The 27,351-nt window shown below is 46.4% G+C and overlaps 1 protein-coding gene across 1 annotated transcript in view; it reads right to left on the bottom strand.

The window, feature by feature from the left end:
* TLL2 (tolloid like 2) overlaps window positions 1-27,351 on the bottom strand; it is a 139,482-nt gene that overhangs the window by 83,088 nt on the left and 29,043 nt on the right. Inside the window, exon 2 of the mRNA XM_082423659.1 lies at window positions 24,916-25,026. Coding sequence (XP_082279785.1) covers window positions 24,916-25,026 — 111 coding nt within the window. The remainder of the gene's footprint in view (window positions 1-24,915; window positions 25,027-27,351) is intronic.

The following is a 27,351-nucleotide window of genomic DNA, read 5'->3' as shown; positions in this document are numbered from 1 at the left end:
TAAGAAAAATTAAAAAATAATCTCTAGCACAAGAGATTAAAAATCATTTTATTGCTAGTCCATTCATTCAATAAATACTGATTGAGTGTCTGCTTTGGGCAGCACTGTGCTGGGTTCCTGAAGGCAGACACAGGCAGGGTCTGTCTTCATGGCACCTTCATGGTGCTAGTGGACGGAAGAAAATCAACAATAAACAACGAGATCCTGGGACTTCCCTAGTGGTCCAGTGGTTAGGACTCCATGCTTTCACTGCCGTGGGCCCAGGTTCAATCCCTGGTTGGGGAAATAAGATCCCGCAAGCCGCACGGTGCGGCCAAAAACAAAACAGGACAAAACAAACAAAAAGAGATCATTCCATGGAGGGATTAAGCACTTTCGAGAAATTAAAACAGAGTTTTATGAAAGAGCAATGGGGGGGTGGGAGCCCAGGGAAAGTCTGAGTTAGTGACATTTGAGCTGAGATCTAAATGATGAGAGGGGGACACCCATCTGGGGAGAGTGTTCTAGCAGAAAACAAAACAAAACAAAACACCAGCAAGTAAAAAAAGGCCAGAGGGAGGAAAATAAGAGTCCGTTGGAGCTAGAACTAAGGCTAATACCTGAGGGATGCAGGGCCAGTTTGTGCAGGGCCTTTGAGTCTTACCCTCACAGTCAACTTGCCATGCCTTTTGATCGTATGTAATATGCACAGCAATCCTGTGAATAAGTAATATCATTCCTCTTCTACAGAAGAGAAAACTGAGGTTCATGAATATGTTGCCCAAGGTCACCCAGCTGGTAAGAGACTGAATTTGCCTTTCAAGGCAGCCCCTTCTGACTCCAGAATCCATGCCCCTAACCCCTGCCCTCTACCCCACACCTGTACAGGTGTGGTCTGAACAAGCATCCCAAGCAAGGCCAATGGACGAAACATCTGCACACCTCTGTCAGAAAACTACTGGCAAGACACACACAGCAGAGCTTTTCATTATTCATTAGGAAAAAAAAAAGCGAGGCAAAGCCCCTTTAACAGGTTGTTTTAGGAACAAACTAGGCAACCACTGCGGTAATCAGTGTGTAATCCTAAGCAGTTCAGTGCCAAGTAAAGTTTATACCTATGCCAAATTTCAAATGTTACAGAAGGGAAAGAGAAAATGGGTTAAAAGATCACGGCCAGTTTTTGTTAATGAAATGATTTAATATTGGCAAGTGTATAATAAAACAGGAATTCTTATATACTGCTGTTGAAGGAGGAGTATACATTGGTAACATGTTATGAGATAATTTAGCAGGATGTATCAAAGTCTTTTAAAACAAGCAATAATATGATTTTGACCCAATAATATGACTTCGACCCAATAATATGACTTCTAAATATCAGTACTAAGGAATCGATTGACAATGAAAACAAAGGATGTTCATTCTCAACATTTTAAAGACAGACTGTAACAACCACACACCCCCAGTAAAGGAATTATGATATAAAGGAACTTAATGCAACATTTTAAACTGTTTTAGAAGAAAGTTTGCCAAATGGGAAAAATGTTCATATTATAAGTCAAAAAACAGGTTAGGAAGTAGTACCCAGTATGATTCCATCTTTTACTTTTTAAAAAGCATATACAAAAAATTATGGAAAAAATACTTGAAGGAAATACCCACAATGTCCATTGTGATGACTCCTGATGGGTGATTTTTGGGTGAATGTTACTTTTTTATATACTTTTGTAATTTCTAAATTTTATTCAACATATTACTTTTATAATCAGGAAGTAAAAAAAAAGAACTATATTACATCATACACTTTGCCTAAGAACATGTGCTCTGCACTTTGTAGTGTATGTCTGTACACACGTACACATACACACACAGTTGCCAGGAAACCCTTTTCCGATGGGAAAGAAACATACTCGTGTTTATGCAGATGGAAAGGTTGTGGTCCAATCTTTTTTTCTACTTTTCTGCTCTCACCATGGAAAGAAAAAATAATGAGTCCACACCTTGGCAAGATGGAAGAAAGGAAAGCTAAGCTCATTGGTGAGAACGGGAAAGGGCTTGTTGGAAAATTCTTTAAGACAGTGTTGGATGGGCTCTTGGGAGATCCAGTCTGCTCTTCCCCAGTCAGTTAACTGGCTCCCACCTGTGTCCTAGCACTGGCTGATGAGGCCTTGGAATTTGCTCCGACCCCAGGCAGAAGCTCATGAGAGGCTTCTTAATCATGCAAATTTGAGCTCTCTCTTCCCAGAGCCTCTAGCCAGATGTCCATCTTGCTTGGTGTTGGACCCTCCACCCATCCTGAATGCCTGTGTCTGCATTTTTCCTAGTCCCTGACTGTTGGTTGAGCTACACCAGACTTTCTGCTTAGGGATGCTCTTGAAGGACTTGTTGCTCACCTGGCTTCAAACCTTCAGTGCTCTTCTGAGCCCTGGACTCTAGGTATTCTTGCACACTTGGTCCACATCTTTCACACCCAGCCTGGCCTTGGCTTCTTGGTCATTTCCATCATTTATTGCTGTATAACAAACTATCCCTCTAAACAGAGTGGCTTAAAATAACCACCATTTTATGCTTGCTTCTGATTCTGAGGGCCAGGAGTTGGGGCAAGGAACAAATGGGGCTGACTTTTCTCTGCTCTGGGACCTGAGCTGGGTTGACTCGAAATGGCCAAGGGATGGCTGAGATGGCTCATGTGGAGGGCAGCATTCCAAAAGGATGAGCCCCACTGTGCAAGTGTTTTTTCAGCTTCTGCTTACATCATGCTTTCTAATGTCTTACTGGCCAAAGCAAGTCACACAACCAAGCCCAGAGTCACGAGGAATGACTATGCCAGGTGAGGTTTGTCAGGGACCACGAGTGGAACAGCCTACCCCCTGCTTGATCTCTAGATACTTAAAGTTCTAGCAAGTCAGGTGGTTTGCAAGATGGACCTAGAATCCCAGCTCTGGAGTCAGACTGTCCAAGGTTAAACCTTTACTATGTCACTTACTAGCTGTGTGATCTTAAGTCACTTAACCTCTCTATGTTTCAGTCTCCTCATCCATAAAATAAGGATGAGAGTATTCACCTCTTAGGGTTGTTATGAAGATTAAGAGAGATGATACATTCAAGACATAGAAAAATGCCTGACTCATAGTCAGCACTCATTGAGTTAGCGATTATTACTATTGGCTCTAAAACTGTTCTGAAGGCTGAAAGAGCAGAATGGGTTGAAACAATAAGCCACAGAGACAAGACATTTTATACCACAAACACCACAAGTGAAGTAAAAAGTTAAGTTCTCCTTAAAGTGCACTTAACAAAACCAAGTTTAGGCTGAGGATCTATTAATACTCATTGGCAGGCAGTGACAATAAGACATCCACTGTACCCGAGCATGTTATTTTTTTAAAACTTGCTCCATAACAATTTGAGACATCAAATAACTAAAAAATTAACCAAAGATATATGTTAAGAAAAGACTCAGGTGACTAGGTTGTGTGTAGTCATCCTGTTATCTCTGGGAGAGTGGAGAGGCTTGGCCAAGGTAGTTAGGAGTCATTCACTGAGTAGTGGGTCCCAAATTACAGGCTAGAGCTTTGCTGAGAGACCCAATAATGTTTAGTGGGTCTTGTGTACCAAGGACTGTGCTTGCTGCCTTACGTGTATTTTCTCATTTAATTCTCAGCACAGTCCTGTGAGGTAGGGACTATTACTGGCTTTACTTACAAAAGAAAGAACTGAGGCTTAGAAAACTTTAAATAACTCACCCACAGTCACACAGCTAGTAGGAAGCAAAACCCAGATATAATCCGAGGCCCATCTGATTCTACTGATGGTCTTTATAATACAGGGCTAGGGATTCCAACCTTAATAATTGACGGTAAATGTCCCAATATATAAGGTTGGGAAAATCCCAGCTCCTCGTTCTCTAGAGTAAGTTAGGTCAGTGGTCCCCAATCTTTTTGGCACCAGGGACCGGTTTCATGGAAGACAATTTTTCCACGGAATGGGGGGCGTGGATGGCTCAGGCAGCAACGCGAGTGATGGGGGGCAGCAGGTGAAGCTTCACTCGCTGGCCCGCCACTCACCTCCTGCTGTGCGGCCCGGTTCCAAACAGGCTGTGGACCGGTAGCGGTCCACGGCCCCAGGGTTGGGGACCCCTGAGCTAGATGACAAAGGGTCATGTTCCCAGGGAGATCTCTCTACATCTCAGGCATGGCTCTGAAGGCTCAGTGACCCGTGTGTGTATTCTGAGGTGGGAAGTGCACAGGAGACTGGAGCAAGACCCCTGAGGAAGAGGAGGAGAAGATAGATGATGAATGGGAACCTGAGCTCCCAGGGAAGTTGTCCTGCAAACCACTCTCCACTCCCTGGCAGCTGCCCCAGATACACTGACAGTCAGAGCTCTCCAGCCCCAAATCAGGGATCATACCAGATGTGCTTGAAGACTGAGCAGGTTGTTCCTCAGGAATAGGAAGTGGTCCCCTCCAGGCACAAAAGAGGGCCCCTTCACTTTCGGCTGAGCTCAGGACCACTGGATTCCCTCAGAGCCATCTAAGGTATCCATCTCTAGCCAGGGCTCACCACCTGCCTTGAATCAAGCTAGTTCCACAATGTGCTATGAATCAGACACCGCCCCATCCACAGGAGCCATGAGGCAGAGAGAACAGTGAGGGCAACCTGGTGAAGGAAATCTCACTCTCAACCTGGAAGTTTAGGAGGGCTTCCTGGAGGTGGCATCAAAGGACAAGAAGGGTTTCAATAAGTAGAGACGGGAGGGAGTCAGGCAGGATAGACCATAGAAGAGAAAAGACTAGCCCAGCTTGGTAGCACAGCTTTTTTGACCTGAGTGATCTTTGGCATGATACTTAAATTCGTAGAGCCTCAGTTCCCTCATCCATAAAAAAGGACACACTGGGATCTAACTTTTCAGGTTGTGAGCAACACGTAATACAATGTCTGGAACCTTGTAGGGACCCCATAGCCTTACTGATGATTATTCTTTAGGTCACCTTTGGAGACTTCAGCCTCTGGTACCTTGATGACCACACTAAAGTTTAAGCTCTGGCCAGGAGCACAGCTGTACCAGCCTGGCATCTGTCTTCAGACCCCAGCCTGCGACACCCAACCTCCCCCAATTCAGGACAGAATGGAGTGGCCTGACAGAATGACAGCTTTTCTCTGCCCTACCCCTTGCCCAAAATTTTAGTAGGGTCTAAGAGCACATCCCAGTGTCACTTAGAAGAAGGAAGGGGAGAGAGGGAGGAGGAGACAGATGAGAAAGGAGTAGCTGCTCTTTCCCTCAGACAGCAACTGTCACCTGAACTTCTCATGGGGTTTGGTCTTTTTGGTTCACAGAGCTGTAGAGGGGAATTGCTGGTCCTCAGAGGCCCTGGGGGGATTAATTGGGGCTTCTCCTTCACACGGATTTCCAGAAGCTTCTGAGGGGGGGTGCTTCTAAAGCAGGGAGTGGCTGGGTGAAGAAGCGGTGGGGCAGTAGAGAGGCAGTGGGGGAGAAATTCAGACACAGTGCTCACAGCTGACGATGAGGCAGGAAGGGAGCACAGGGACCCAGGAGCACGGTGGGACACCAATTAAATTCTCCCCTGAGACGCTGAAGGCCAAAATTTGGACCAACAAGCTGAATGCATAAGAGGAAGATTCTAGAAGAATCTTCTCAGTTCCCATTTATTTCCTTCGGGGATCACTAAGCATTACCAGCAACGATCTCATTTATTTGCTTACATGTTTATTGCCTGCCTCCCTGACACCCTCTAAAAAACTAGCTCCATCTTCTCCCCTGATGTACCCCCTGGCCTGGGACAGTACCCAACACACAGGAGGTGGCTGCCGGTGGGAGGGGGGACTGGGGAAAGGGAGGCTGCAGGATGTGAGGCTACAGCGGACATTAATGCCTGTCTCCAGTCAAGAAGTGATGGCGTCCTGGAGAGTGACAGGACTGTAGGGATGGAGAGGAGTTTGCTTGGGAGGGCTATTTAGGTGATGGGATGAACATAACTCGGTACCCAGCTGGATATGAGAAGAGAAATGGAGGGAACTCCCTTCTCAGCTCTGAGATGTGATAAAGGCATCCCCTTGCCCATCCTTCACACTGAAATATGCCAAAAGAAGAGAAATTTTCAGAGGGCCCGTTCAGAATAGTCAACATAAGAGACTTGGGATAACTTTAACAGGAAGTGTGGATAACTGCAAGAGGAGAATTATACATTTGTACTACAGTTTATAAAAGTAGTAGTAAGTGAAGAAAAGACATTCCATGTTCCGGGATGAACTGGGTAAATGCTACAAATGTGTCCATTTCTCCAAATGAAGTTATAAGTTTAATGCAATCATGATCCAAATTCAAGAGGATTTTGTTTGGATCTTCTTAGATTTTTGTGGAGAAGTGATCCTCAAATTCATGTAGAAGAATAAACAAGTGAGACTATTTAAGAAATTTCTAAAAATGAAAAGCAAGGACCATGAGGACGGATGGCCACCAAATATTAAAACATATAAAGAAATTAACATGAAAAGACACACAGATGAATGGGACACAAATGCTAACACTACATGTAAAAACACACACTATGTGATAAAGGAGACATGGGGAAAGATATGAATTAGATGGTAATCCTGACAAGGGATTAATCTCCAAAATATACAAACAGCCCATGTAGCTCTAGTCAAAAAAACAAAAACCCAATCAAAAAATGGGCAGAAGATCTAAATAGATAGCTCTCCAAAGAAGACATACAGATGGCCAAAAAGCACATGATGCTCAAGATCACTAATTATCAGAGAAATACAAATCAAAACTACAATGAGGTATCACCTTGCACCAGTCAGAATGGCCATCATAAAAAGTCTACAGACAATAAATGCTGGAGAGGGTGTGGAGAAAAGGGAACTCTCCTGCACTGTTGGTGGGAATGTAAATTGGTACAGCCACTATGGAGAACAGTATGGAGATTCCTTAAAAAAACTTAAAATACAGCTACCATATGATCCATCAATCCCACTCCTGGGCATATATCTGGAGAAAATCATAATCCGAAAGGATACATGCACCCCAATCTTCATTGCAGCACTATTTACAATAGCCAATACGTGGAAGCAACCTAAATGTCCATTGACAAAGGAACAGATAAAGATGTGGTACATATATACAATTGAATGTTATTCGGCCATCAAGAAGAATGAAATAATGCCATTTGCAGCAACATGGATGGACTTAGAGATTATCATACTAAGTGAGGTAAGTCAGGCAGGGAAAGACAAATATCATATGATATCACTCATATGTGGAATCTAATTTAAAAAGAAAGATACAAATGAACTTAACAAAACAGAAGCAGACTTATAGATATCGAAAGCAAACTTATGTTTACCAAAGGGGAAACATTGTAGGGTGTGGGGGAGATAAATCAGGAGCTTGGGACAAACACATGCACACTACTATATATAAGATAAATGACCAACGGGGACCTACTGTATAGCACAGGGAACTCTACTCGATACTCTGTAGTAACCTATATGAGAAAAGAATCTAAAAAAGAATGAATATATGTATATCTATAACTGAATCACTTTGCTGTACACCTGAAACTAACACAACATTGTAAGTCAACTGTACTCCAATAAAATTAAAAAAAAAAATTTCTAAAAATGAAAAGCAAGGACCTTGAGGAAGGATGGCCACCAAATATTAAAACATATAAAGAAATTAACATGAAAAGACACACAGATGAATGGGACATAAATGCTAACACTACATATAAAAACACACACTATGTGGTAAAGGAGACACGGGGAAAAAATATGAATTAGATGGCATTGAGATTATTATTCAGAACTTGGGGGGAGGGGTACCTCCAAATAAAACCCAAATGGATTGAAAGAATTAAGTATAAACAAACAAACCATAGAAAAACTTTGGAAAAATATGTTATTTCCCAGAGCTATAGTAGGAATAATTTTATACGTTTAGAAGTATAAGAAAAAGAAAATCTGACTTGATATATTTAACTTCTAAATTTTAAAACTTTTGTATCTCAGAAAGACTAATCCCCTAAAATGAAAATAAAACACCCATACAAGTGAAAATATCTGCATTGAAGATAACAAATGGTTACTATCCATATTATATAAATAGCTCATGCAAATCAATGAGAAAAACTTTATGCCTAATATGCATTGGATAAAGGAAATTGGTGAACATGTCATAGAAGAAAAATGTAATTAGTAGGTAAATATATAGAAGTTGTTTAGGCTTGAGAAATGAAAACAGAAGCAAAAATAAGGTACCATTTTCCAACTATTAAAGTAGCAAAATAAAGAGATTAATGGTAACAATGATGCTGAGTCAGGTGGAAGTGGAATTTTCATTTTGTGAAGAATCATTTATTCAGCAAATTTGGTGAGCATCTACAATGTGCCTCTCACAGGACTAGGCACTGGGAGGGCACAGATAAATGATAATTCACAGAGCCCACAGTCCAGTCTGGGACAAATAGGAAGACATCGGGCATTCAGAGGCTTCCCCCAGAGGGGCTGGCCGAGTTTGAGGGAAGGGCAGAAGTGGGTGGACGAAGACTTTCCGGGCACTGAGGCAGGGTAGGGGAGGGCCCATGGAGGACAGTCCAAGTCCCACCTTCTCACCCACCTGTCAACCACCCTGCCAAGCTCCCACTTCCATGACTGTGTTCAGGCTCTGCCTTCCACCTGCAATGCCCTCCCCACCTCGATCCTAATCAAAATCCTTCACAGCCTCTTCCATGAAGCCATCCCTTGCCTCTGTTTCACCTACATCCCCCTCATGGCCCTTTACTCATTCACCCGTTCATTCATTCCCTCATTCAACATCCTTCCTCGGGGCACCTCTCTGTGCCAGGCACTGTACCAGGTTCCAGGGATAGAAAAACAGATCAGACACAGCCTCTCCTCTCAAGGAGCTCCCGGCCCTGATCATACCATGCCTGGAGTATAATTATTTGCAGACCAAGTCTATTGTCCCTACAAGACACTTAACCCCTTGAGGACAGAGATAACATCCTATTTCCATTGTGTGGTGTCATAGCAGAGGCTTAATAAATATGTCCATTTGAATTGGACTGAATAGGATTGACTGATGCTTGCATATATTATCCCAGTTGCATGTATTCTCACTGCACCTGTGTGGGGTGAAGTATTATTGTTATTCCCATTTTACAGATGAGGAGACTGAGGCTCGAGGAGGTTAAAGCACTTGATCTGTGGTCACCAGCTGGTATGTAGCAGAGCTGGGAGCCTCTAACCCCCAGCCCTTGCTCTACGCCTCATCACTCCGTCCCTTGGTGTCTGACAGGAGCAGAGAAGGAATGGAAAACCCCAGGCAAGGAAGTTTGTAGGAAGTTAACCTACAACTAAGGGTTAAGAGTTTCTCACTACCTGGTAAAAAGCCCTTCAGAAGAGACACAGGTTTGTCCTCATAGAACATCTTAAAAGGATTTTATCACATGGCCTTTGCACAGATGACCAAATGACCGATAAAGATTTACAGATGTCTCAAAGGACCCATGAACTGGGTCACAGAAAGAGTAGCAAGGAACTCAGGAATCAAAGAAAGGAAGACCAGCCCAAGCCCTCTGCAGGGAACTGGAGGAGAGAAGCAGAAAGAGGACCATGGAGCTCCGTGGCCTGTCTTTGACCTTTTGGGACAGAAGTCAGCTCAGTTCAAGGAGAAGTACAGATAAATGGCTTCACCTTTAAGAGATAATCTAAGTGAATAGAGGTTAGGGTAACTAGTGTTTTTCTGGGTGGTGGCATATGTCAGTGAGGTGGAATGGCCCTTTTGTTTCAGAAAGGCTAATGCCTATTAATGGTCCCATCCCTCTGATTCACTGGGGCAGAAAGAACCCGTTTTGATGCCAATGCATGTGCTGGGCCATAGACCACCCCCTGCAAGACACTGTCCTGTTGGCCTGTTTTGTATTTCACCCCAGTGCCAGCCAGAACCTGGGACATGGCATGCTGTGTTGCAGGGGTGGGGAGGGGTTGGAGGGTGGGGCGTGGGGAGGGGTTAGAGGGTGGGGCGTGGGGAGGGGTTAGAGGGTGGGGGTGGGGAGGGGTTAGAGGGTGGGGGTGGGGAGGGCCAGAGATTGAAAGTTCAAAGAAAGGAAGAAAAGAGGCTCCAGAAGAAGGATCGTCTTCCAGACTACCAGGCAATAGTTAAAGCTTAGGGACTCCTCTCTAGATGTAGAAGAGAGAAGCAGCCCTGGCCGGTGTCATGGGACCTGCATTAGGGCCCAAGGATGTTGTCCCTTCCCCACTGGCCCAATGTGCCAACTGAAATGCCTAGAGTTGGAGGCCCAGGCAAGGAGTACATCAGCGTGAAAGAGGTCAGTGTGAAAGATGAACAGGGAGTAATGGGGTCTCTGGGAAACCACAGAGCACCTGCTCCTCAAGAGTCCAACCCATGTTATGCAACTCCACTGATTGTTGCCATGTGGGATTGCTGGACCAGTGTGGCCAGATATTCCAACTTTTCAAGAGAAGCCAGAGTTCTGGATTTTTATGAGAAATTTGATTCTTAAATTTTGGCAGTAAATTTTTAAAAAAATTAAGCACTACAAAACATGTCTGCAGACCGTATTTGTGTGGTGGACTGGCCACTTAGGACCTCTGGGCTGCAGAGTGAATGGGAAAGTCGTGCCTCTAGTGGGTGCCCATGTCAGGGAAGACAGGAATTCCTCTGGCAATGGCAGTAAGGTCCAGGGATGCAGGAGGGTCATGGAGAACCTGGGAAGCAGAAGCCAGTAGCAGCAGGAGCAGGATAGGGGCTGGATAAAGTTCAAAGGCTCAGTGCCAAGGTCAGCTGGGACTTTTCTCTCACTGTTTGTGGGCAGTCTCATTAAAGGACACTAAAGAGAACTAAGATGACCAGAACGCAGAATGAGATTCCACTGGCATCCCCACCACCTTCACCACCTTCTCTCTCTGGACCTCTTTGGAAACCACAGAAATAATGACCTGCAGACCTCAGTGTAAATGGCCCCAGAAGAAATGTGACTTTGTCCGGGCCATCCAGCACTTCAGCCACAGGTTAACGTGATGCGGGGAGTCTCATCCCAAACTCACACTGCAGAGCCACCCCTTGAGCTGTGTCTCCAGCTCTCCCGACCCAGCCCCCTTGTCACTGGTGTCCAGTGTCTACATCCTTCACGCAGCTCTGGGGCAGGGGGCAGTCTGACCTTTCTCAACCTCCTCTCTCCAGCCCATTGTTGTTTGTTGTTGTTTTCGAAGATGGGACAAAGGGAGGCCACAACCACATTGCTGCCAACACCTGTGGAAGCCCACTGGAAGGTCTCTAGAAGGTCTCGTATTAGATGCAATTTGAGCAGACCGTTCTAAAGCTGCACGAGGCATCACATGAAGGGGGAGCCGAAGACACTGCAGGTATCTAATCAGCCATGCGCACAGCAGACACCATGCACTGAGTCCCCATACATTCCTGGATTATCTTTGGCAAAAGACCTGAGAGACTCATTCTTGGCCCTCAGGAAGCTTAAAGTCCAACCCCCCATTCTACAGATAAGGAGTTCTCATGAGGTGAATTGACATGCCGTACAGTGGGTAACTGAAAAGTTGTAGCCCTGGTTTTGTTCGAAAACAATTTAGTTCATTATCATGCCCAATAAGAAAATACTTGAGTAGTAAATGCATTTGAAACAAAGGTCAGTTTCCAGCTGTAACAAAATGCACACATCCAAAAGAGGCCAAGAAAAACAAGAGCAAATTTGCATGAAAACCAAACATGCTATATTAAAAATTTTTAGGGGGTGTTACTTTTTGGATAAACAAATCCTTTATTTTGTCAAAAAGGATTCACCACAAAGTGCTCTTAGGTCAGGGTGGGGAATATTGTTTATATTGAGGCCACTGATGCTAGAACAATCAATTGGAGGGTTGCACAAATAAAAAGACAAAGTATGGTTTATTTCATTTCATTCTGCTTTAGAGATCACCTACTATTTAAATTAAGAACAGAAAACATAGAATTCCATTTAGTAAACACAAACAAAAACATACACAGTTAACAGAGCATGAAAATAGAATCAGATTAAGAAGAAGCAAAGAGTGGTGCCCAGGGAGTGAGGCACAATCTTTCTGTTGGCCAAAACCGATAGGCGAAGGTTAGAGCCTCACCTGAAGCAAGCCATCCCCAGCTCTCATGAGGCTGTGTTCCCACATTCCAGGGATTAAGATGGCTAATGGGAACTCATAAAGTATTCTCCCATGAAAATAATATAAATGGCAAAGTGGGTGTGAGGTTACCAGGCTTGACCTCAAGACTAGGTTAACTCCAAAGGGAGCTGCTTCCACATCTCCACATGTGGGAGGTCAGTTCACTCACCCATCCTCTCCGCTAACCAGAGGCTGCCCCATCCTTCATTCCTCTCTCAAGCCACAGACACAGACCATTATCACTTCCTTTCTTCCTCCTGCCTCCCTGGGGCACTGATCAGCTCACTTTATACTCCTTCCCTTGGCAATTTCTTCCACTCTTAGGTCTTCTTTGGCACCCTTAGGTAGGAGGGTACCACAAGCTTTCAGTGGGGGACACTCGAGAAGAGGGATCATGATATGACTTGCACATGGTGGCCATGATGGGTCAGGTGCAAGAAGAAGAGAAAAAGCCAAAAAGAGATTCTCTGTGGCCCCTGAGAGAAGAAGCCAGCTTTGTTCTTTTCTCTCCAGTCTCTAGTCGAGTCCCCAAAAGGCCAGTTCTTCTGCTTCTGTCCTTGGATGGCCATGAGAATATATTCTTAAATAAACTCTTTTATCGATCTATCTTGAGTACGATTCTGTATCTCAAAACCGAAATAACCTTGCCTAGAATGTCAGGCGCTAAACTCTTATTTGTCCTGGTTTCTCAAGCTAATCTCCCAGTTTTGACTCAGGCCCATTGGCAGGGGAGGGGGGCAGGGGGTGGCTGGAATAACGGCTCCCTGGATGGATGGTCAAGGGTGGCACTGCCCCTCCCCCACCTGGTTCTGCACCCTGTTGTGGCTCCAAGTGGACTCCCAGCCCAGTTTCTCCAAATTCTGACAAAGGCAGTCATAATAAAAATCAACCTAAAGGTGAATTTACTTTTCCCAACACTTCAAGTTCACAGTGAATTCTGGCTTCAATCCAAGGTGTAATCAGCCTCTGAATGAGGTCCCAGGGAACCAGATTATAGAATCCTTATGTTGCATTCTTTTTTTCCTGCCCAGAGAGCAGATGCGCACTTTATCAGATGCCTCTTTATCATCTCAAATCATCTTACTAAACTGAAAACTTTATGAGCGGAGTCACTGTCAGGCCTCACCCGGTTCCCGTACCCCAGCCCTCCTCCTCTCCAGCTGCTGACTGCTGTCTGCACGCACAGCCAGCCCTGTCCTCGGGTGGGGGGATTGAAGGATTTGGGGCTCCACACTCGAGGGTCACAGCAGCACATCACCTTTGGCTCCGATTTTGATCTCAGGGATTCTGCTTAATTTCAGACCTTTGTCTCCATCTTGTTCTCTCAGGCCAAGCCTCTGACTGCTTGTCCTCCTTAATCCCCACTTCACGGAAGAACCAGGGGTCCTTACCTCGTTCTTCTGAGCTCCCAGCATAGCACTGGAACTCTCTGTGAGTTCTATTAAAGGCCTCTCTGATGTTATTTGCCTGGGTCTCTGGCCTCACACAAATATTCCTGCCTCCCATCAGGTCCTGTGTCCCAAACTGGACACCCAACACCAACTTCTGCCTGGATGACAGCTGTTACCTGGGGCCTCCTCTCCAGGTGTGAGTTCTGCCCACTGGACCATGTCTCCTCTGGGAGGTCGGTGGGGCTCCACACCAGCGGGGTCACAGGTCCTCCCCCACCACAGCCTGCCCCATTCCTCCTGTACTGCCAAAGCATGACCATAATCACTTCCATCATTAAAACTCCATCTCCTTCATGGCAGAAGAAAAAAGTGGGTACGGCTGTATCCTTGGTGCTGAGCACAGAAGAGGTCCCCAATGAGCATCTGTTCCTTGAACGAAGGAAAGGGGGGGGGCAGGAGAGAGGGAAAAGGACAGTAATCAAGAAGATGGTGTGAGAGGGTCAGCAGAACTGACACAAGGGGAGTGTAGGTCATGCCAGAGGAGCAGTGTAGCCATAAAGATGAAGTTCTAGACCATGGGAGCCAAGGTGAACTCCCACGGGAGGGGCAGGGGTGAAATGGAGCCATCAACTGGGGGGGGGGGGGCAGTGGGCGCAGGTCTGTGAAGAAAAGGTCTAAGCCCTGGAGGAGTGAGCAGGAAGGCCAGCACCCCCTCTCTGGCTCGGAAAAGACCTAACGACCACACCTGGGGCTCTGTCTGAAGGGCTCAGTAAAGACAAGCTATTGACCATGTGGCCAAAGAATGCCCTTTTCAGACATTCCCTGCAAGGTGATCTGGGCTTGCCCAGCCCAAGGGCGTCACCCCTGAGCATAAGCCTTTCTTCCACTGCAGGCTCCCACTCTAAGCATCACACATTCAAACAAACAGTCCTCACCCCAACTGGTCTGGGGGAGCAGAGGAGCAAGGAGGCCATCCTGCACTCCTGAGACTCCATCCTCAACTCACAAGGGTTTGTCTGGTGCTGTCCCTGTGCCCAGGCTGATGCTGGAACTAAAGAGGGAGGGCCAAGACCAAACAAAGACAGGTCACAGCTGTTGACAGTCTGGTGGATGCAGCAAGGCACATACTGAATGGCAACCTGAGATGACAGAGGGCAGGATGAAGCGCAGCCCCAGAAGTGGGTAGAACTAGCCCATATCTTTTATCAACACCTCTCAAAGGTAGTCGTGGGGAGACCAAGCCTTCACAGCTCAAGGCAACAGGGTTAGTGGTGATGCCAGCATCTATTTCCAGAAGCAATGGAGCGTAGAGGCTAAAAGCAGCCTTTGACATTAGACAGAGTGAAGCCCTAATCTTGGCTCTGCCAATAATTAGTTGTGTGATCAAAGAAAGGTTACACACCTCTCTGAATACACCTGTAGGTATCAACAGTACCTGCCACATAGAGCTGTTGCATGAAGATAAATGAGATCAGACTTCCCTGGTGGCACAGTGGTTAAGAATCCACCTGCCAATGCAGGGTACACAGGTTCGATCTCCGGTCCTGGAAGATCCCACATGCTGCGGAGCAACTAAGCCCATGCGCCGCAACTACTGAGCCTGCGCTCCAGGGCCCACAGGCCACAACTACTGAAGCCCGCGCGCCTAGAGCCCGTGCTCTGCAACGAGACGCCACCGCAATGAGAAGCCCACGCACCACAACAAAGAGTAGCCCCTGCTCACTGCAACTAGAGAAAGCCCGCGTGCAGCAACGAAGACCCAACGCAGCCAAAAATAAATAAATTAATTAATTAATTTTTAAAAAAAGATTAATGAGATCATTTAAGACAAAATTAGCACACAACAAATTGTAGTTATTATTATTCTTTTTGTTGTTGCTATCAAAGAAGAACCAGCATCTAATCAATTCTCAGATCTCTGTTTGGCCAACTTCATGACCTAGAGTTTGACTCAGGAGGACTAGGAAAGGCTTTATGTTGGATTGATAGAGATTCCCCATGTGCTGGTGGAATCTAAATCCAAGGATCTGGTCAGGTCACATTGGTGCAGGTCCAGCTCCAGAGACCCCACGGGGGTGCAGGCAGGGTACTGCAAAGGAGAAGACTTCCAAGGCATCTAGGAAGTGTGGAGTCTGAGACACAGAGGTGGGCCGGGGAGGAGGAAAGGCAGGATCCAGCACACGGGCAGCCATGTGGCTACTATTTCTTGAGCACCTACTAGGTGTCAGACTCTGGGATGAGTGCTTTACCTCCTACACTTTCCCAATCCCCCCTCTCCAATCCCATTTTCCAAATAAGGAAGGAGGCTCCCTTACTCCTGCAGTTAATCAGTACAGAGCCAGGGAGGCCTGCCTGACTCCAGTATCCATGCCTTTCTACACTGCAACTCTAGGATCCAGGATGTCCACGTGAGAACATCTCCAACAGAGTGGAAACAGACAGAAAAAGGGGGCTGTGGACTTGAGGTGCATAACTTGGGATCCACGGAGTAAAATTCTTGAAATTGCAAGCAAAATTGTGTGTGTACCTTTTTCTCGGAGAAGTGCTGAAAATACTCATCAGACTCTCAGAGGGTGTGGGAACCACAAAATGTCAAGTACAATATACGTAGAGAAGAGAAGTCCCCAAAACCTTATTCCAAAGCTCTTGAGGAGACAGTGGAAAGGACGAGTAAGAGTGCCCCCAGCAGCAGAGGCCACCAGATCTCACTGAGACGGTGTTCCATGATGTGAGAGAAGACAGCCTTGAACCCAACTAACTGTCTCAGCAAGTCCAACCTGGCATTCATCCGTAAGCTCAGGACACTGTCCCTTCTACAGGATGTCACAGGGAGCCACCACTGCCCCCACTTCTTTCCTGGACACTGGTCAGTCAGCAGTACTCCCACCACCAATAAAGAAAATTAATGAAAAGACGAAGCCATGTCTACAAAGCCTAGGGAATGTCTCCACGGGAGCAGAGCCAGAAAAACCACAGCCTGTCGATAGGGCTGCTCAAAGCAGCCCCGCTCATGAGTTCTCTCAAGGGCCTCAAAGCTAAAAATATGTTGGGGACAGAGACATGTTGGGTCCCTTTTAGACCCTCAAACCTTGGAAGGCAGGGCCCAGAAACGCGTGTAGTACATGAGGGTCTCTCACGGGTGCGCTTTAGCCTTTTGTGCCTAAATTTAGTCCCTCGATGCCCCATGGCCTTTGCTTCCCCTCTTTTCTCCAGCCTGAAACACCAGCGTTCAAATCCAGAGCTCAAACTGGCTGGAAAGAAGTAAGGATATGGTTTCAGGAGACCCTCTCTTCAGAGGGGACACTGAGACCAGGTGACGGTAGCATGTGCCCCTCCAAGTCACGGACAGCATAGGAAAAGGAACTCAAGGAGTTGAAGGCTCTGTGGGGTCCATCTCAGAGTGATGAGGCCCAGGGAGAGGAGGCAAGTTAGCCAAACTAACGTCTTTGAGTCTCTCCTGCTAATTTATTATTTTGAACTCAAATGCACAAACTGTTAGGCTTATGTGGATGCCCTACACGGATGGCAGGAGTTTAGACTAAAGTTGGTTTCTTAAATAGAGGTGGACATGGTCCAGTGGCTCAGAATAGACAAGACAGGAAACATCAGCTTCCATTAGAACCAGTAAGTAATGAAAGCCATTTCCCCTTCCAGAGTCTTCATTACAAAGAGCAAGAAATCAAATCCATTACCCGGAGGGAGATAACTGCAAGATGAGGTTTCCTCTCCAAGTTTCCAGACGTTCGCAAAGATGAGAACGTTCGACTTTGCTTCCAGGACTCTTTAGGGAAGAAATAAACAACCAAAAAGTCCCCAAACATCAACCACGCGGGGCTTTCCTCCACATCTTGTGTGGTTAGGGGGTGAGGTGTCCCAGAGCTCAGAAATGGGGGTGTCAGGTTCTGCACCACCACATCGAAGAGGATGCAAGAGGATGGGAGAGTGCGTGTGTGTGTGTGTGTGCGTCCAACTAAGTACTTCCTTCGCTACACAGCTAATCCGATTAGCAGCTTTAGGAAACTCGGCGATGTTAATTCAAGGGTCCCATTCATAGAACAGCTTGGCCCATGCCTGCCCAGAACTCCCATTCTTCTCACTGCAAATAAAATGCACACAGAAGGACTTTCTCTCCCTGAAGAATGCGCTCTTGCCTCCTTGCCCCCAGGCACATCCAAAAGGCTGCTGCCACCTCCTCTGGAGGCTCTCTCGGCAGGGGAACGGGGCTGTCTGAAAATGGGGGGAAAATAGCGCTCTCTCCATCTGAAGCACAAAATAAGGTTAATGTTAACAGCGCTGTCAACCCAGGTGGACTCCCAGGCTGGCAGCTGTGCTGACTAAAGAGGTGTCACGAATCCCACCAGATGTAGGGCCCTGGGTGCGTCTTAGGCTGTCCGTGGACCTTCATTTCTTTTTCTGTAGAATGGGGACTTGGAGCAGAGGGCAGAGCTGGAACAGAAGGCTGGAAGGAAGGACACTCGGGGCCTGTAGACACGGCGTCATTGCGTTTGGAAGGAGGCTGAGGGGCGGGAAGGGAGCCGGATATGTAAGTGGTGGATAAAGCGTGGAGGACTTTAGGGGCCAGATAAGGAATGTTTCTGCTAAGTGATAGGCAGCCATGGAAGGGTTTTAGGAAACACAGTGGTATCAGTTATCTAGGGCTGCCGTAACAAGTTACCACAGTGTTGGAGGCTTAAAAACAGAAATCTATTCTGTCACAGTTCTGAAGGCTGGAAGGCTGAAATCAAGGTGTTGGCAGGGCCGTGCTCCCTCTGCAGGCTCCGCAAGAATCCTTCCTTGCCTCTTCCTAGCCTGTGGCAGCTCCCGGCAATCCTTGGTGCCCCCTGGCTTATAGCTGCATCATTCCAGTCTCTGCCTCGCTCGTTCACGTGGCCTTCCTCTGTGTGTCTCTCTGAGTCCTCTCCTCTCCTTGTAAGGACTCCGGTCATTGGATTTAAGGCACGCCTAAATCCAGGCTGATCTCAAGATCCTTAACTAATTAGATCTGCAAAGGCTCTATTTCCAAATAAGGTCACATTCTGGGGTTCAGGTAGACATAAATTTGGGGGGGACACTATTCAACCCAGTACGGTGGTTGCAAGGTCAGGTCCAGGAAGATCACCTGGAAGCAGGATGGGGAAGCAGAGACTGGAGGCAGGGAACTGATCGGAAGTAATCACCACGAGCCCGGGATCCTAAGTGAACAGCGAGGATGCTTCCTGCTGGGGGCCCGAGAGCTCTCAGCGGCTTTTTTTTTTTCTGTGGCCAGCACAGCACCCTGAGGGGGCTCTCAAACCAACCCGGGCACAAGGTCTTCGCTCGCTTCCTGGTCCAGAAAGACTCCAGCTACTTTCCCAGGGCTGGCAAAGGAATGACTACATGCACCTCTGTTGTTTTCCATTCCTTCCACCTGGCAACATGGCAGACGGGTTGGTACAATGGAGGACACAGCCTAGGAGATGGGAAACCTGGGTTCTCGTTCTGGTTCTTCCACTGACTGAATGTGGGACATTGGGCACATCTAGGAAACGAGGGAGACTAGATCACTTCTAGGGCCATGACATCGTTTCATTCTGCAACCAGGAAAGCAGCTTCAGGTTCACAGGATAAACCAGGGAAAGGAGGCATCTGGGGCTGCATTGCATCCCATCCACCTCCAGGGATTTAGCCCTCTTCCCACGCCACCGCCCAAAAAACCAGGGGCAATTACCAAAGCTTGGAAATGAAATAACCGATATCTAAGAACACATCTTTTCACACATGTGGAAGTACAAAGAGCAGATAAAGGTGTGGTTCCTTTTAAATTTTTTTTTAATCACAGCAAATGTTTAAAGAACAACAGCACAGTGTTGTTCACAGCATCAACATTTCTAATAGAAAAAAACACTACAGAAAAGAAGGGAAACAACCGTCATGTCCACCTGTATGGATGCATTCGATAAATGGTGGCAGAGTTGCACATTAAATGTGATAGACCTCAAAGTACCACGTGAAAAGATGTCCATGGTGTGGTGTTAAAGACGCAGGTTACACAACAGGGTGTTAAGAAAAATTCCTTTTATGTTTAAAAAATATCTGCACATGGCCTGAGCACAATAAGGCTGGAAGGAATCCAGCAAACAGATCGTGATGGGGACCCCCAGGGCTGGGATAAAAGGGGATTTTCACTTTCTACTTTCTACAATTTTGAGCTATTGGACTTTTTTTTTTTTTTTAACAACTAGCAGTGTTAGTTTAATCAGCAAAAATAATTTAAAATATTCCCATTCTGAAAATAAAATAACTATTTTAGATAGATGCAAAGTACTATTGGCCCTCAGAGAAAAGTGATCAGGGTAAAAATCACCTTGCCATAAAAATATATTGGAAAAAAAATCACATATCTCAAGCTTGGGAAGGAGGAAACCCCAGAAAGGTACGTGTTTCAAAGGCCTCTTGCCCAAGCCCCCAAAGTTCCCTCCAGCACATAGCAAATTTCTCCCATTCTCCACTTTAACCTTAAACCCTCCTAGGTCAGTGTTCTTTCTGCAAATACTACTACTACTAATAATGAGGAAGAGAAGGCAGAGTTGATATTTATTGCACATTTCTTATATGCCAGGCACTGCGCTCAGCACTTTACACGTATTCTTTCCTTTTCTCCTCACAACGTCACTCTGAGGTAAGGATTATTACTATTCCCATTTGACAGATGAAGAAACTGAGGCCCAGCTCGAGGCTTCAAGCCCAGACAGTCTGAGACCAAGGCCTGCGATGGTGGCCAGCGCTTTCACTGCCCTCCTGGGAGCAGAGCCCTGTGGGAGCTCTTCACCCCAAGGCCCCTGGGAGGTGCTCCAGGGCCTGCCAGTCTCTGTCTATATCTCTTCCCTCTCCCCTCTCCAACAATGCTGGCCAGTGCCTTCTAGATACAAAGTGCCGGGCCACCTCTGTGGGATCCAAAGTCAAATATATGTGGACTCTGCCCTCTCTCAGCTCACAGGGGAGAAGGAAAAAGAAGACAGGTACTCAGGTTCTTAGACCGTGAGGCTGACCATGGCGGCCTTGGGAGAGCGCCATGAAGGAGGCGAAGGCAGGGCTGCTAGGCTTCCCTTCACTGCAGCATCCTCAAGGCAACTTCCAGGCAGGCCATTCTCCAGCAGCTGGGCACACAACTGCCATGGTGGCTGGCCAAGGCCCAGCCTCTCTCTGGGGTCTCTCACTCACATTTGCCAAGCTTGGGTCCCCATGCTGTGCCATGGCAGGTCCCCCAAGGACAGCAGAAGGATTGCTGACAGGACCAACCCTAAGCATTTGTGATGGTGTCCGGGCATCAATTGACTGCTGTGCAGGTCTGGAGGTGTGAGTAGGGTCCCCAAGCCAGAGAGACCAAGACCCAAAGGCCTCCTTGGATCCTGCATGGTCACACACACACCACCCCACCCGCCCCGCCCTGCTTTCCAAATCAATATGTACCCACACAGAGTGTAAACTGGTACTACCACTTGGGAAAACTGACTGATTCTACTAATAACTTACATATACCCTGTGACCCAGCAATTCCATTCCTGGAAATGAGTGCCTGTGTCCACCGAAGGATATGTACAAGAAAGACAACAGCAGCTTTAGTTTTCATAGCCCCAAACTGTCAACTGTCCAAATGGCTGTCAATAGAAGAATGAATAAACTAGGGTACATTCATTCAGGAGAACACTGCAAACGATGAGAGGACAAACCAGCGCTTCACCCAACAACGTGGGGGAATTTCACAGTCACAAAGCTGAGGGAAAGGAGACAGACACAAACAACACACACCGCATGGTTCCATTCATGCAGGTAAAAGGCGTCTGTGCACATGGTTCCATTCATGCAGGTAAAAGGCGTCTGTCCACATGGTTCCATTCATGCAGGTAAAATGCGTCTGTCCACATGGTTCCATTCATGCAGGTAAAATGCGTCTGTCCACATGGTTCCATTCATGCAGGTAAAATGCGTCTGTCCACATGGTTCCATTCATGCAGGTAAAATGCCTCTGTCCACATGGTTCCATTCATGCAGGTAAAATGCCTCTGTCCACATGGTTCCATTCATGCAGGTAAAATGCGTCTGTCCACATGGTTCCATTCATGCAGGTAAAATGCATCTGTGTGGAGAGAGGTCAGACTAGTGGCTGCTGGGGGGTGGGTGCTGGCTGGAAGGGGGCATGAGGGAGTCTCCGGGGTTCTGGAAATGTTCCATCCCTTGGTCTGGGTGGTGGTTACGTAGACATGAACACATGTAAAAGTACATCACACTCTATGTTTGAGCTATGTGAGGTTCACTAGTTTTAAGTACTAACGTAATGGTGCAAAAAGGAAAGTTAAAAAATTAAATCACACGAAGTTACACTCAGGTCAACTTCTCTAGGCCTCCAGGTAAGAATCTGGCGGGGGGGCGGGGGGAGCGTATGATGACTTGGAGTGACAGAATTATGAAGAGATGCTGCCTTTTGTTAGAGCTCAATTAAGGCTGTGTATATAATGGTGTGAAAAATAATCTGGATTCCAAAACCCCATTTAAAATTCAAATGGACTTTTCAAAACATCCACGAGAGGTCCCCCAAATCCGAAGAAGTGGTAATCATAGAGCCAGACACCAAAAAGAAACTCTAACGTGCCTAATCGTTCCTCCCTCCTCCCGACCACTGGTGATGAGGACCCTGGCCTTCTGACAGCCTTTGCCCTCTTGCCTTGCCTCACCCCTACATCCTGTGTGGAGCCTGGCCTAGCTCCTGTAGCTGCTCACGTCCCCATGAGTGGTGGGAGGTGCCCCCCACTCTGGGCACAGCCCTACCAACCCCCCAGAAAGAGGGAACCAACAACTGGACAAGAAGGAAGCATGTAACCTCCTTAGTGGAGGCTGCCAGCCCATTTCCCACCCCAAGAAGGATGCCTCCCTCGGTCTGGAATGTCCTTCTCTACCCTCTGACTCCTTCTTCTCCAGCCTGGGAAACCCCTCCACCTCCCCAGGACCCCCTCCTCTGGGAGGCCTTTCTGGCTCTCCCCACAGCAATGGTCCCAGTTCTTCTTAGTGCCCTCACTCCCACTGTGCTTCCTGGGACACCCCACCTCCATCTCTCACTCTTTACCCTTTTTGGTTTCTGCATCTATTCCCTCCACTAGCTGGTACGTCCTTAAAAAGAGAAACCTCAGACTATACCGTCTCAGGGTCTGGCACAAGACCTGGCACAAAGTGAACACTCAATAGAGGTTTCAATGAATCAGTGAGTGCGTGAGTGAATGAATGAATTGGGACCACATCCAGAAACATGAATACAATATATTCTTCCCCTTCCCTCCCAAGTGGATACAGATCACAGGGCCTTTTTTGCCAGGAAATACTGAAATGAAGAATTGGTGAATTAGTTCTGGTGGAATCTTGGAGCCTTGCAAGACACTCAGGGATGGGGGGCTTTGGGGATGTTCTTGGAATCCACCAGGTTCATCAGCAGAGGGAAAGGGGTTGCCTTGACAACCCCTCTCCCATCATCACCACCAGCAAGCAGCATGGTGAGGCTGCCCAAGCATCCAGCCCAGAACCCAGCAACCTCAGGGCAGCTGGTGGGCTGTGGAGAGCAGCGGGAGAGGGGACTCCACCAAGACTCCCCCAAGCCAAAGATGAGCACATCACGTTCCTATTCAGAAACCTTGGGCAGGACCCCTGCCACCCACAGGGGAAAGCTCTAGCTCATTAGCGCAACAGGCATTGGGCACCAGGGGAGTTGCCTCCTACTCTGGGGACATTCCCACCCACCCCGCCAACAGGGACTTTCATCGTCTACCCCAGCAACTTCTCCTGGTGCTTCTCTCTACGATAGCCCCCCAAAGAGCCACCCTCCAGTGACCCACACCTTTCCTCTGTTCCTCAAATTAAGACAGCCCCTCATACTCCCTGCCTCTGCACACAGTTTCTCCTCTGCTGAAATATCTTTTCTTGATTCTTCACCTAAGGAACGCCTACGCATCCTTCAAGACACAAGGCAAGAGTGCCCATTCCCATGATGCCTTTCTTGGCCCATCTTCTTCCCACTGCTCTTGATTCATTGTAGCTCTTGTCATGAGGAATTACAGTTTATCTATCTACACTTCAGTCTCATTCCTCCGGACTTGGGTGCTTAGTGATAACATCTGCCATTGCCTGAGAACATGCCATGTGCTAGGCACCAGGTTAGCCTGTTACTTTTGGAGTCGATCCTCCCAACCCCTGTTGAAGCGAATGCTGGTTTCATCCCCATTTTACAGATAGGAAAACTGAACTTTGGAGATGTTAGCAAGCTTGTCCACACTGTCTGCCTGGCGTGAAATGTCTCCTTGAAGTCAGAGGTCACATCTTATTCCTCTTTCTCTCACCAGCACCACATTAGATCCATGATAGGTGCTAAAAAAGGGGGGCGGTGTATAAACTTCAGTTATACAAGATGAATGTTCTGGAGATCTGCTGTATCACATCATGTTTGTAGTTTATGGTACTGTATTGTACACTTAACATTTTGTTAAGACAGTAGATCTCATGTTAAGTGTTCTTACCACAATTTTTTAAAATCCTCAAGAGAAAGGAAGGGAGGGTGGGTGGAGGGGTGGCAGGTAGCAGAGACAGTGTAGCATCAGGCACACACGAGCCTTGGTCACCGGATAATAAGCCACAGTCAGCCACACAGCCTATCAGCTCCCACAGCTCAGTGCCTGGGGCTGCTTCTGAGAATGGAGATTCCACAGAGGGGAGGCGTCCGAGCCCAGTGGGCAGGGAGGTGAGGAGAAATCAGGAGACCAGTCTCATTACTATTCACCCCAAGGTGAAGGCAAGAAGGAAAAGTAATCAAAGGAGAAGAGTAATCAAAGTCTGACACCCAATCTGTGTTTCCTGCCCCCAGGGGACTGTCACCTGGCTTGTAGGCCAAACAAGTGCACAATACCACCCCACCCCGGGGCGCCCCCCCCACCAAGCATCTTCCCACTGCTAATCAGTATCAGCATCACCATCAGATATGCCCTAAATGGAGCCCATCCAGGAATTCTCTCCATTTGGGAAGTGCTGGACCCTGAGGCCAGAGTCCTGAGAACCTATGTTGAGTTCAACTCTGAACTCTCTGAGCTCAGGGCTGAATCTTTGGATAAAGAGGCTAATGAAGATTTTCTTAGAAGGATAAGCAAACTTGGAGGCTCCACCTTCACAGCCTGCAGCAGAGAAGGGGTGACCCCTCTGGTTTTCCACTGACAGGTGGGCCCTGGACTGACAGGTCAAATACCTATGACTTGTGGTCCACATCACCCCGTGCTGGAGTCCCTGACCCTTCTCTCCAGGGCAGGGGTGGAGGGGACGCAGTACTTACCGGTGCTGTGTCCTGTTTCCTCCACTGACTGCTTGATCCAGTCACGGGTTTGGTTGATGTGAAATAACGTCAGGTCCTCTTCATCTAAGGCAATGTCTCCCCAAAAGACAGCTGGGAAGAAAAAACAGAAATGGATCAATTTAAGCTGGAGATCAAGGAATGAATTTACTAGTGGCCCAGAGGGTATTGGAAGCTCAGTAGTAAACTCTAGAAAAGATAGTCCATCCAATCAAATTTCTTCCTGAGCCTAAGAGATAGGACTGGTAGAAAAAGAACAACAGATAATAAATCTGTGCATCAAAGCCACAGGGCTGGGGACAACCACAATAAAGATCAAAGGCCTAGGTCTGTAAGGTATTTTGAAAAGTCACCCTGTCTTACTGTCACTGTAGGCAGCTGTGGGCAAAACCACCACACAAAGACAGCTGTTTCTCCCTTCTTCAGAGTTTTCAGGATATTTTTTTAAAAAGCATAATATAATACATGATACTAATGTTCACAATATTTGCTTCCGTTCCCTGGGAAAAGATTCTATTTCCCTTCCCCATTGATGTCAGCATTGGCCACTTCACCTGTTCTGGCTAATCAAATGTGAGAAGGAGCTTTAAGAGCTAGTGTATGATTCACTATGTCCTCATTCCCTCTCTCAGAGGACAAGCAGTGGCTCAGATAGGGGTGACTCCAAAACCCTAAGTTCTGGAGTAAATATGATATGGAGCAGAGGGATGGCTGATTAGGATGGATATATAACATGAATGAGGAAAATAAAAACCATTATTTTTATAAGTACCTGAGATTTGGGGCTATTTGTTACTGCAGCACAACCTCTTTATCCTGACTAACACAGAAATTGCTATCAGAAGTGGTATGTTTCTTGGTAACAAAAATCCATTGTCTTTGGGCCAGGTAGTGGGTATCAAGGAAACTATTACTGAAGGCTGGAAGAAGGCAATCAATATTACACAGTGATGAAGTATTTGGTAAAACTATTGCCTGCATTAACTTGGAAGGCAGATGATGAACTAAATTAGCTTATGGCTTTAAGTGAAGAGATGGGGAGTCAGAATGTCAATAGCACGTCTTGGTTACCATTAGCTGTGTTTGACAAGATACTACAAGAAAGATAAGGGCTTTAAAAAGAACTGGAAAAAAAAAAAAAAAAGAAGTGGGCATGGAGGCATCATGCTCCCTGATTTCAAACTATATTACAAAGTGGTAATAATTAAAACAGTATGGTACTGGCATAAAAACAGATACATTGATCAATGGAACCAAATAGAGAGCCCAGAAATAAACCCACGCTTATATGGTCAATTAGTTTATGACAGAGAAGCCAAAAATATACAATGGGGAAAGGACAGTCTCTTCAATAAATGATGTTGAGAAAATTGGAGCCACATACAAAAGAAAGAAACTGGACCACTATCTTATACCATACACAAAAATTAACTCAAAATGGATTAAAGACTTGGACATAAGACCTGAAATCGTAAAACTGCTAGAAGAAAACATAGGCAGTAAGCTCCTTGACATAAGTCTTGACAATGATTTTTTTGAATATGACATAGAAAAGCAAAAGCAACAAAATCAAAAATAAATAGGTGAGGACTTCCCTGGTGGCACAGTGGTTGAGAGTCCACCTGCCAATGCAGGGGACACAGGTTTGAGCCCTGCTCCGGGAAGATCCCACATGCCACGGAGCAACTAAGCCCGTGTGCCACAACTACTGAGCCCACGTGCCACGACTACTGAAGCCCACGCTCCTAGAGCCCGTGCTCCACAACAAGAGAAGCCACCATGATGAGAAGCCCGCACACCACAACGAAGAGTAGCCCCCGCTCGCCGCAACTAGAGAAAGCCCATGTGCAGCAATGAAGACCCAATGCAACCAAAAATAAATAAATTAAATAAAATATAAATAAATAAATAAATAAGTGAGACTATATCAAACTAAAAGTCTTCTGCATTGAGAGGAAACCATCAACAAAAATGAAAAGGCAACCTACTGAATGGGAGAAATTATTTGCAAACCATATTCTGATAAGGGGTTAATATCCAAAATATATAAAGAACTCATACAACTCAATAGCAAAAGTCAAACAATCCAATTAAAAAATGAGCAGAAGACCTGAAGACACATTTTTTCCAAAGACATACAGATGACCAATAGGTACATGAAAGAGGCTCTATATCATTAATCATCAGAGAAATGCAAAACCACAGTGAAATATCGTCTCATACCTGTTAGAATGGCTGTTATCAAAACGACTAGAAAGACAAGTGTTGGCAAAGTTGTGGAGAAAAAGAAATCCTTGTGCACTGTTGGTGGGAATGTAAATTGGTGCAGCTACTGTGGAAAACAGAATGGCGGTTTCTCAAAAATTGAAAAATAGAACTATCATGTGATCCAGCAGTTCCACTTCTGAGTACTTATCT

Source organism: Balaenoptera physalus (assembly GCF_965194825.1).
Source record: "Balaenoptera physalus genome assembly, chromosome: 14".
In the NCBI taxonomy this organism is placed as follows: Eukaryota; Metazoa; Chordata; class Mammalia; order Artiodactyla; family Balaenopteridae; genus Balaenoptera; species Balaenoptera physalus.
Note: the sequence above shows the minus strand (reverse complement) of the source record. Positions and strands in the feature narration are given on the sequence as shown.